Source organism: Macrobrachium rosenbergii, chromosome 27 (genome assembly GCF_040412425.1).
Source record: "Macrobrachium rosenbergii isolate ZJJX-2024 chromosome 27, ASM4041242v1, whole genome shotgun sequence".
NCBI lineage: Eukaryota > Metazoa > Arthropoda > Malacostraca > Decapoda > Palaemonidae > Macrobrachium > Macrobrachium rosenbergii.
Genome location: NC_089767.1, coordinates 41,617,673 through 41,629,508, shown reverse-complemented (window position 1 = coordinate 41,629,508; position 11,836 = coordinate 41,617,673). Strand labels below are relative to the sequence as shown.

Here is an 11,836-nt window from a genome sequence, read left to right as displayed (position 1 = left end):
GTTCATGTGATACCTAATAAACAATTTGAAAAGTTACTTCGCTGGTTATATATACAAAAATAGTCTATGCTTTTTGTAGCCAAGGTAATACGTGCTGAGTTTTTATAAAATATTGTCCAGTTTTGAAATAATCTATCGTATTTCCGGAACATAAAAATTTACATAATTTTCGTCATTCATTTGTCGTTGCTAAGATGATTCCAGTTTTGTCATTTTACTAGATCTTTCGCTTTTATTTGTCTGACTAACTTTATTTATGATTTAAAAACTCAGTGATAAATGCCTTTCACTTTATTAAGTTAACTCACTTTATCAACATTTAAAAACTTTCTTTGATAAATGTCTTTTGCTTCTATTTATTTGACTGACTTTATCTAGGATTAAGAAACTTTCATTGATAAATGTCTTTTACGTTTATTTATTTAACTATCAGTATTGAGAAACTTTAATTGGTAAATGTCTTTCACTTGTAATTGACTGCCTTTATCAGTGATTTAGAAACTTCCAGCATCAACCTCCATCAGTAGAAATATTTCTTACAAAACTATAGTCAAATTAAAGAAAAAAATGAGTGTACTTGGTGTTGTAAATACTATAATTATAAAGATGTTTGAAGATTGCTACCTTGTGTACCCTGTTGGCTACATAAGGTAGAAGTAACATCTTTACCTTCGGAAATTGTGGAGCTGTCGTCACCTCCTGCTGGGGTGGAGCCGTCGTCCCCTCCTGCTGGGCTGGAGCCGTCGTCCCCTCCAGCTGGGGTGGAGCCGTCGTCCCCTCCTGCTGGGGTGGAGCCGTCGTCACTTCCTGCTTGGCTGGAGCTATCGTCACCTCCTTCAGGGGTTGAGTCGTCGTCGCCTCCTTCAGGGGTGGAGCCGTCGTCGCTTCCAGCTGGGCTGGAGCCGTCGTCTCCTCCTGCTGGGCTGGAGCCCTCGTCACCTTCTGCTGGGGTGGAGCCGTCGTCACCTCCAGCTGGGCTGGAGCCATCGTCACCTCCTTCAGGGGTGGAGCCGTCTTCGCCTCCTTCAGGGGTGGAGCTGTCATGGCTTCCAGCTGGGCTAGAGCTGTTATCCCCTCCTGGTGGGCTGGAGCCGTCGTCACCTCCTGTTGGGCTGGAGCCGTTGTCCCCTCCTGCTGGGCTGGAGCCGTCGTCACCTCCTGCTGGGCTGGAGTCGTTGCCACCTCCTGCTGGGCTGGAGCCGTCGTCGCCTCCTGCTGGGGTGGAGCCCTCATCACCTCCAGCTGGGCTGGAGCCCTCATCACCTCTAGTTGGGCTGGAGCTGTCATCACCTCCTCCTGGGGTGGAGCCCTCATCACCTCCGGCTGGGCTGGAGCCCTCGTCACCATCAGCTGGCCTGGAGCCGTCGTCACCTCCTTCAGGGGTGGCGCTGTCGTTGCTTCCAGCTGGGCTGGAGCCGATGTCTCCTCCTGCTGGGGTGGAGTTGTTGTCACCTCCTGGTGGGCTGGAGCCGTCGTCACCTCCTGCTGGGCTGGAGCTGTCGTCTGGGGTGGAGCCGTTGTCACCTCCTGCTGGGCTGGAGCCATCGTCACCTCCTGGAGGGGTGGGGCTGTCGTTGCCTCCTGCTGGGCTGGAGATGTCGTCTGGGGTGGAGCCGTCGTCACCTCCTGGTGGGGTGGAGCTGTCGTCACCTCCTGCTGGGGTGGAGCCGTCGTCACCTCCTGCTGGGCTGGAGCCGTCGTCACCTCCTGCTGGGCTGGAGCCGTCGTCACCTCTTGGTGGGCTGGAGCCATCGTCACCTCCTGGTGGGGTGGAGCCGTCGTCACCTCCAGCTCGGCTGGAGCCGTCGTCTTCTCCTGCTGGGGTGGAACCGTCGTCACCTCCTTCTGGGGTGGAGCTGTTGTCACCTGCTGGGGTGGAGCCGTCGTCGCCTCCTGCTGGGGTGGAGCCGTCGTCGCCTCCCGCTGGGGTGGAGCTGTTGTCACCTCCCGCTAGGGTGGAGCCGTCGTCGCCTTCTGCTGGGGTGGAGGCGTTGTCACCTCCTGCTGGGCTGGAGCCGTTGTCACTTCCTGCTGGGCTGGAGCCGTCGTCACCTCCTGCTGGACTGGAGCCGTTGTCTGAAGTGGAGCCGTTGTCACCTCCTGCTGGGCTGGAGCCGCCGTCACCTCCTGGTGGGGTGGAGTTGTCATCACCTTCTGCTGGGGTGGAGCTGTTGCCACCTCCTGCTGGGGTGGAGCCATTGTCACCTCCTTCTGGGGTGGAGCCGTCGTCACCTCCTGCTGAGCTGGAGCCGTCGTCACCTCCTGCTGGGCTGGAGCCATCGTCACCTCCGGCTGGGCTGGAGCTGTCGTCACCTCCTGGTGGGATGGAGCTGTCATCACCTCCTGGGGCTGGAGTGGTCACATCACCCCCTAGGCCTGGAGTGGTCACATCACCCCCTGGCCCTGGAGTGGTCTCATCACCTCCTGTGCCTGTAGTGGTCTCATCACCTCCTGGGCCTGGAGTGGTCTCATCACCGCCTGGGCCTGGAGTGGTCATATCCCCCCCTGGGGCTGTAGTGGTCTCATCACCCCCTGGGGTTGGAGTGGTCACATCACCCCCTGAGGCTGGAGTGGTCACATCACTCCCTGTGCCTGGAGTGGTCTCATCACCCCCTGTACCTGGAGTGGTCACATCACCCCCTGTGCCTGGAGTGGTCACATCACCCCCTGTGCCTGTAGTGGACTCACCACCCCCTGTGTCTGGAATGGTCTCATCACCCGCTGTGCCTAGAGTGGTCACATCACCCCCTGGGGCTGGAGTGGTCTCATCACCACCTGGTCCTGGAGTGGTCTCATCACCTCCTGGGGCTAGAGTGGTCTCAGCACCCCCTGTGGCTGGATTGGTCTCAGCACCCCCTGTGCCTGGAGTGGTTGCATCACCCCCTGTGCCTGGAGGGGTCGCATCACCCCCTGTGCCTGGATTGGTCTCATCACCCTGTGTGCCTGGAGTGGTCCAATCACCCTCTGGGGCTGGAGTGGTCTCATCACCCCTTGGGCCTGGAGTGGTTACATCACCTGCTGTGGCTGGAGTGGTCTCATCACCCCCTGAACCTGGAGTGGTCTCATCACCCACTGTGCCTTGAGTGGTCACATCACCTCCTTGGCCTGGAGTGGTCTCAATACCCCCTGTGGCTGGAGTGGTCACATCACCCCCTGGGCCTGGAGTGGTCACATTACCCCCTGGTCCTGGAGTGGTCTCATCGCCCCCTGTGGCTGGAGTGGTCACATCACCCCCTGTGGTTGAAGTGTTCTCATCATCCCCTGTGCCTGGAGTGGTCACATCACCTCCTGTGGTTGGAGTGGTCTCGTCACCCCCTGTGCCTGGAGTGGTCACATCACCCCCTAGGCCTGGAGTGGTCACATCACCCCCTGTGCCTGGAGTGGTCACATCACCCCCTGTGCCTGGAATGGTCACGTCACCTCCTGTGGTTGGAGTTGTCTCGTCACCCCCTGTGCCTGGAGTGGTCACATCACCCCCTGTGCCTGGAGTGGTCACATCACTTCCTTGGGCTGGAGTGGTCTCATCACTCCCTGTGCCTGTAGTGGTCACATCACCCCCTGTGCCTAGGGTGGTCACATCACCCCCTGTGCCTGGAGTGGTCACATCACCCCCTGTGCCTGTAGTGGTCTCATCACCCCCAGTGCCTGTGCCTGGAGTGGTCTCATCACCCCCTGGGCTTAGAGTGGTTGCATCACCTCCTAGGGCTGGAGTGGTCTCATCACCCCCGGTGCCTGGAGAGGTCACATCACCACCTGTGCCTGGAGTGGTCACATCACCTCCTGGGGCTGTAGTGGTTTCATCACCCCCTGTGCCTGGAGTGGTCACATCACCTCCTGGGGCTGGAGTGGTCTCATCACCCCCTGTGCCTGGAGTGGTCACATCACCTCCTGTGGCTGGAGTGGTCTCATCACCCCCTGTGCCTGGACTGGTCTCATCACCCCCTGTGCCTGGAGTGGTCACATCACCTCCTGGGGCTGGAGTGGTCTCATCACCCTCTGTGCCTGGAGTGGTCTCATCACCCTCTGTGCCTGGAGTGGTCACATCACCTCCTGTGGCTGGAGTGGTCTCATCACCCCCTAAGTCTGGAGTGGTCTCATCACCTCCTGGGCTTGGAGTGGTCACATCACCTCCTGGGGCCGTAGTGGTCTCAGCACCCCCTGTTCCTTGAGTGGTCTCAGCACCCCCTGTGCCTGGAGTGGTCACATGACCACCTGGAGCTGGAGTGGTCTCATCACCCCCTGTGCCTGGAGTGGTCTCATCACCTCCTGGGCCTGGAGTGGTCACATCACCTCCTTGGGCTGTAGTGGTCTCATCACCCCCTGCACTTGGAGTGGTCACATCACCTCCTGTGGCTGGAGTGGTCTCAGCACCCCCTGTGCCTGGAGTGGTCACATCACCTCCTGGGCCTGGAGTGGTGTTATCACCCCCTGGGCCTGTTGTGGTCACATCACCTCCTGGGGCTAGAGTGGTCTCATCACCCCCTATGCCTGGAGTGGTCTCATCACTGCCTGGGCCTGGAGTGGTCAAATCACCTCCTGGGGCTGGAGTTGTCTCATCACCCCCTGCACTTGGAGTGGTCACATCACCTCCTGTGGTTGGAGTGGTCTCAGCACCCCCTGTGCCTGGAGTGGTCACATCACCTCCTTGGGCTGTAGTGGTTTCATCACCCCCTGTGCCTGGAGTGGTCACATCACCTCCTGGGGCTGGAGTGGTCTCATCACCCCCAGTGCCTGGAGTGGTCTCATCACCCACTGGGCCTGGAGTGGTCTCATCACCCCCTGTGACTGGAGTGGTCACGTCACCACCTGGGCCTGGAGTGGTCACATCACCACCTCGGGCTGAAGTGGTTTCATCACCCCCTGTGCCTGGAGTGGTCACATCACCTCCTGGGGCCGTAGTGGTCTCAGCACCCCCTGTTCCTTGAGTGGTCTCAGCACCCCCTGTGCCTGGAGTGGTCACAGCACCCCCTGTGCCTGGAGTGGTCACATCACCACCTGGGCCTGGATTGGTCTCATCACCCCCTGTGCCTGGAGTGGTCTCATCACCTCCTGGGCCTGGAGTGGTCACATCACCTCCTGGGGCTGTAGTGGTCTCATCACCCCCTGTGCTTGGAGTGGTCACATCACCTCCTGGGACTGGAGTGGTCTCAGCACCCCCTGTGCCTGGAGTGGTCACATCACCTCCTGGGCCTGGAGTGGTGTTATCACCCCCTGGGCCTGTTGTGGTCACATCACCTCCTGGGGCTGGAGTGGTCTCATCACCCCCTGTGCCTGTTGTGGTCACATCACCTCCTGGGACTGGAGTGGTCTCATCACCCCCTGGGCTTGGAGTGGTCGCATCACCTCCTCGGGCTGGAGTGGTCTCATCACCGCCTGTGCCTGGAGTGGTCACATCACCTCCTGGGCCTGGAGTGGTCACATCACCTCCTTGGGCTGTAGTGGTTTCATCACCCCCTGTGCCTGGAGTGGTCACATCACCTCCTGGGGCTGGAGTGGTCTCATCACCCCCTGTGCCTGGAGTGGTCTCATCACCTCCTGTGGCTGGAGTGGTCTCATCACCCCCTGTGCCTGGAGTGGTCACATCACCCCCTGGGCCTGGAGTGGTCACATTACCCCCTGGTCCTAGAGTAGTCTCATCGCCCCTTGAGCTGGAGTGGTCACATCACCCCCTGTGGTTGAAGTGTTCTCATCATCCCCTGTGCCTTGAGTGGTCACATGGTGGAGTGGTCACGTCGTGTGCCTGGAGCGGTCACATCACCCCCTAGGCCTGGAGTGGTCACATCATTTCCTTGAGCTGGAGTTGTCTCATCATCCCCTGTGCCTGTAGTGGTCACATCACCCCCTGTGACTGGAGTGGTCACATCACCCCCTGTGCCTGGAGTGGTCTCATCACTACCTGGGCTTGGAGTGGTCGCATCACCTCCTCGGGCTGGAGTGGTCTCATCTCCCACTGTGCCTGGAGTGGTCACATCACCTCCTGGGCCTGAAGTGGTCACATCACCTCCTGGGGCTGTAGTGGTTTCATCACCCCCAGTGCCTGGAGTGGTCACATCACCCCCTGGGCCTGGAGTGGTCACATTACCCCCTGGTCCTGGAGTGGTCTCATCGCCCCCTGGGGCTGGAGTGGTCACATCACCCCCTGTGGTTGAAGTGTTCTCATCATCCCCTGTGCCTGGAGTGGTCACATCACCTCCTGTGGTTGGAGTGGTCTTGTCACCCCCTGTGCCTGGAGTGGTCACATCACTTCCTTGAGCTGGAGTTGTCTCATCACCCCCTGTGCCTGTAGTGGTCACATCACCCCCTGTGCCTGGAGTGGTCTCATCACTACCTGGGCTTGGAGTGGTCGCATCACCTCCTCGGGCTGGAGTGGTCTCATCTCCCACTGTGCCTGGAGTGGTCACATCACCTCCTGGGGCTGTAGTGGTTTCATCACCTCCTGTGCCTGGAGTGGTCACATCACCTCCTGGGGCTGGAGTGGTCTCATCACTCACTGTGCCTGGAGTTGTCACATCACCTCCTGTGGCTGGAGTGGTCTCATCACCTCCTGTGCCTGGACTGGTCTCATCACCCCCAGGGGTTTGAGTGGTCACATCACCTCCTGGGGCTGAAGTAGTCTCATCACCCTCTGTGCCTGGAGTGGTCTCATCACCCTCTGTGCCTGGAGTGGCCACATCACCTCCTGTGGCTGGAGTGGTCTCATCAACCCCTGAGTCTGGAGTGGTCTCATCACCTCCTGGGCTTGGAGTGGTCACATCACCTTCTGGGGCCGTAGTGGTCTCAGCACCCCTTGTTCCTTGAGTGGTCTCAGCACTCCCTGGGCCTGGAGTGGTCACATCACCTCCTGGGGCTGGAGTGGTCTCATCACCCCCTGTGCCTGGAGTGGTCTCATCACCTCCTGGGCCTGGAGTGGTCACATCACCTCCTGGGGCTGTAGTGGTCTCATCACCCCCTGCGATTGGAGTGGTCACATCACCTCCTGTGGCTGGAGTGGTCTCAGCACCCCCTGTGCCTGGAGTGGTCACATCACCTCCTGGGCCTGGATTGGTGTTATCACCCCCTGGGCCTGTTGTGGTCACATCACCTCCTGGGGCTGTAGTGGTCTCATCACCCCCAGTGCCTGGAGTGGTCTCATCACCCACTGGGCCTGAAGTGGTCTCATCACCCGCTGGGCTTGGAGTGGTTGCATCACCTCCTCGGGCTGGAGTGGTCTCATCACCCCCAGTGCCTGGAGTGGTCACATCACCTCCTGGGCCTGGAGTGGTCACATCACCTCCTTGGGCTGTCGTGGTTTCATCACCCCCTGTGCCTGGAGTGGTTGCATCACCTCCTGGGGCTGGAGTGGTCTCATCACCCTCTGTGCCTGGAGTGGTCACATCACCTCCTGTGACTGGAGTGGTCTCATCACCCCCTGTGCCTGGAGTGGTCACATCACCTCCTGGGGCTGGAGTGGTCTCATCACCCTCTGTGCCTGGAGTGGTCTCATCAGCCTCTGTGCCTGGAGTGGTCACATCACCTCCTGTGGCTGGAGTGGTCTCATCACCCCCTGAGTCTGGAGTGGTCTTATCACCTCCTGTGGTTGGGGTGGTCACATCACCTCCTGGGGCTGTAGTGGTCTCAGCACCCCCTGCGCTTGGAGTGGTCACATCACCTCCTGGGGCTGGAGTGGTCTCAGCACCCCCTGGGACTGTAGTGGTCTCATCACCCCTGTGCCTGGAGTGGTCACATCACCTCCTGGGCCTGGAGTGGTGTTATCACCCCCTGAGCTTGTTGTGGTCACATCACCTCCTGGGGCTGGAGTGGTCTCATCACCCCCTGTGCCTGGAGTGGTCTCATCACCCACTGGGCCTGGAGTGGTCACATCACCTCCTTGGGCTGGAGTGTTCTCATCGTCCCCTGTGCCTGGAATGGTCACATCACCCCCTGGGGCAGGAGTGGTCTCATCACCCCCTGTGCCTGGAGTGGTCTCATCACCCCCTGTACCTGGAGTGGTCACATTACCTCCTGGGGCTGGAGTGGTCTCAGTACCCCCTGCGCCTGGAGTTGTCTCAGCACCCCCTGTGCCTGGAGTGGTCTCATCACCTCCAGGGGTTGGAGTGGTCTCATTACCCCCTGTGCCTGGATTGGTCACATCACCTCCTGGGGCTGGAGTGGTCTCATCACCCCCTGTGCCTGGAGTGGTCACATCACCCCCTTGGCCTGGAATGGTCACATCACCTCCTGGGGCTGGAGTGGCCACATCACCCCCTGTGCTTGATGTGGTCTCATCACCCCCTGTGCCTGGAGTGGTCACATCACCTCCTGGTTCTGGAGTGGTCTCATCACCCCCTGTGCCTGGAGTGGTCTCATCACCCTCTGTGCCTGAAGTGGTCTCATCACCTCCTAGGGCTGTAGTGGTCTCATCACCTCCTGGGGCTGGAGTGGTCTCATCACCCCTTGTGCCTGGAGTGGTCACATCACCCCCTGGGGCTGTAGTGGTCACATCACCCCCTGTGCCTGGAGTGGTCTCATGACCCCCTGTGCCTGAAGTGGTCTCAATACCTCCTGGGGCTGTAGTGGTCTCATCACCCCCTGTGCCTGGAGTGGTCTCATCACCTCCTGTGCCTGGAGTGGTCACATCACCCCCTGGACCTGGAGTAGTTAAATCACCTCTTGGGGCTGGAGTTGTCTCATCACCCCCTGTGCCTGGAGTGGTCTCATCACCCCCTGTGCCTGGAGTGGTCACATCACCTCCTGGGGCTGGAGTGGTCTCATCACCCCTTGTGCCTGCATTGGTCTCATCACCCCCTGGACCTGGAGTAGTTAAATCACCTCCTGGGGCTGGAGTGGTTTCATCACCCCCTGTGCTTTGAGTGATCTCATCACCCCCTGTGCCTGGAGTGGTCACATCACCTCCTTGAGCAGGAGTGGTCTCATCACCCCCTGTGGCTGGAGTGGTCTCTTCACCCCCTGTGCCTGGAGTGGTCACGTCACCTTCTGGTTCTGGAGTGGTCTCATCACCCCCTGTGCCTCGAGTGGTCACATCACCTCCTGGGCCTGGAGTGGTCTCATCACCCCCTGGGGCTGTAGTGGTCTCACCACTCCCTGTGCCTGAAGTGGTCACATCACCCCCTGGGGCTGGAGTGGTCTCATCTCCCCCTGTGCCTGGAGTGGTCTCATTGCCCCCTGTGCCTGGAGTGGTCTCATTGCCCCCTGTGCCTGGAGTGGTCTCATCACCCCCATCACCCTCTGTGCCTGGAGTGGTCACATCACCCCCTGGGTCTGGAGTGGTCACATCATTTGCTGGGATTTCCGATGTTATTGTGCCTGTCGGTATACCTGGAATTACACATGGCTGATTAGTAAACACAATCCGATGCACGCTTTATAGCGACATTTCTAGATATGTATGTATGTATCTTTGTATGTACTTTATGTATATATATATATATATATATATATATATATATATATATATATATATATATATATATATTATTTGTTAATAGAAGGTTATGTAAAAATATGTTGATTGTATGGAAAACATATTTTCAGTGAAGAATATTCATAAGGTTATATGTTATAATGAGAGAAAGGTTAAGAACCATATTATTTTATTTTTTGAACAGAGTTCATCGAATATTAAACTGAAAATTCCCTTATGAAAAGATCAGTGGCTTAAGTGGAAGTAAAATTGAGAGCAAGTTTTAATTAGACAGAAAGAATTTGATACAAAGCAAGTGCGCATATAAGGAAAAGACAATGAAATATGAGCAGCTGTGAAAGATACCAACTAGGCCTATACAATTCATACTCGATGCAGTGATGAATTTGAAGGTGTTGAATATTGAAGGTAGCAGAGAGGCAGATGTGAGAATGGGAAAACTGCAGACGGTTTATGTCAGATTAAGAAAACTTGAAGATTTGATTGTTTACAACATAAGGAGGGGAAATAAATGCAGAAAATAATCGAATTGCCAAAAGAGACCTAGGTATTTCTGTGTCAAGAGAGATTTTATGGCTGACCGGGCTGCGCAAGGTATGTCAGGATGAGAGAAAAGGTTCCAAAGGAATGTGTCAAGAGTGTAATTAAACCTTTGCATAAAAAATGTGATAAAGATGATTGACAATTACAGAAGAGATGTAGGTGGGAAGATGAGGGATAAGCTGGGCACTGTGTAGTGCATAGAGTGGGGAATGACTGATGTTTTCAGGCTAGACAGTCGGTTGGTAATAGTGGGAAGAAACTACTAGTGAAAGAATTTGTAAAGTTCTTGTAAGAGGAGAAAGTTGAAAGCGAATACAAGCAGGAAGAAGCTAAGAAGGTAAACAGAAGTTAGGATGATGAAGTGATGAGTACCATCATTGATGGCGAAAATTTGGGCCAATCGATGTTTCGATGGTTTGGTCTTGTAGCAAGAATACCAAAGATATTCAAGGCTACAAGAGAAGGAAGGAGATTCGATTTTAAAGTGAAGATTTAGGATAGGTGTTTTGTCGTGTGAGTTACGACGATGGGAATTCATAAGTTGAGCAGCAATCCGGAAAATCATTATTGCAAAGTCTTTCGGATAACTGGGAAATACTCGGCTGAAAAATACCTGATTTAACCTGACGTAAGGCTAAGGCATGCTTCCAGCATTGCTGTCATGATAAGGTAATCATGTCAATCGATTTGTTACTGACTTAATTCTAAGGTGACCATCCACTAAGGATTGTTGGTATATAACTCTTTAAACATTTTACAAACGATATTAAAGCTGGAACTTACGCTGACAAGCATATGTGGATAATTTGATTTATGAAATTTATGCGTTCAACTCAATCACTGGGGCACTTTCAGCCATTCAGCACCTAAAACCGTGAAAATATAGAAGAGTTGGAGTGGCTGGACAGCAAGATAAAGAGACCCAGACAGTAAAGGAGATGAAGTGTAAGTTCTAAAGATAGAAATGGTATAAACATCACAGTTGCACTGAAATATAACAAGCTGAGAGAATCAAAATTTGCCCAACCTATCCAGTGGCCCTATGTCCCATTTATGCATTTAGGTCTCTGATTCCTCCATAGTTCGTCCATTTTGGAAAATTTAACTTTAGAAGAGAAAAGTAACTGCGAGATTCTTCAGCAAGAAAGGTCTAGGCTAGCTTGGAAAGTGTCCTGAGTTGTCGATCAGTGAGGCACTTTTTTTTTCTTTTCTTTTCTTTCTTTTACTACTAACCTCCGACCACATGAGACGAAAGTAATGTGAAGTAGAGACCAAACCACAGCGCTGGAGAACGCTTCTTCATGATGTTCGACGAGTGCCACCTTTCTCTGTAAGATGTTTTCGGCTACTGAGCACTCTCGCCCATCACACGAGGGGCCCAGACACCCAGAGAATGATCTGTTATCACAGCCAGGAGCTGCAACGCTGGATGCCATTGGACGAGAAGATCCTTTGAAAAGTGTGAAAACATATTGGACAGGTGGCGATAGACGAATGTGCCGCCATGGAACAAGTGGGTATGTGTGCGTGTTCCACTATTTTCAGTGTCTTCTTTGCAGCGTCTGTAAATGACACGTAATGCGGAGGAGTTTACCAAGATAATACACTACTTCCTTGTAATACCACACTTCTTTATAAGATCTCATTTGCCCGTAACACGAAATGAGACCTACCGGCGAATTGTAACGAGCTAGAGTAATAGAACACCCGATTTTGTGAAACGATTAGCCGAGAGATTTATTACAACTGATTGTGGTCTGCAGACATAAGAGAATCCACATGTTAATTGACTCGCACCTTCGCCTACTCCTGCGACCAGAAACCAATCTTCGTTCGCAGCTGTTTTTGGCACCGAAATCGATGATCGAACTT

General features: G+C 54.7%; 1 protein-coding gene across 1 annotated transcript; it reads right to left on the bottom strand.

Moving 5' to 3' along the window:
* Nucleotides 1–598: 598 nt before the first annotated feature.
* Nucleotides 599–11,267, bottom strand: LOC136853335 (mucin-22-like). Its single transcript, XM_067128698.1, has 4 exons — nt 11,198–11,267; nt 7,711–9,315; nt 5,741–7,570; nt 599–5,589 (listed from the first exon to the last, which is right to left on the bottom strand). Exons 1-4 carry the CDS (start codon nt 11,265–11,267, stop codon nt 599–601), a joined length of 8,496 nt encoding a protein of 2,831 aa, XP_066984799.1.
* Between the last annotated feature and the right edge of the window lie 569 nt (nt 11,268–11,836).

Coding starts and splice junctions, on each gene's coding strand:
- LOC136853335 (XM_067128698.1), bottom strand. CDS start 11,267: ATGAAGAAGCGTTCTCCAGCGCTGTGGTTTGGTCTCTACTTCACATTA. Junction 7,571..7,710: donor AGGTGATGTGACCACTCCAG/GCACAGGGGTGA, acceptor CCCCAACCACAG/GAGGTGATAAGACCACTCCA. Junction 5,590..5,740: donor GGGTGATGTGACCGCTCCAG/GCACACGACGTG, acceptor CTCCAGGCCCAG/GGGGTGATGTGACCACTCCA.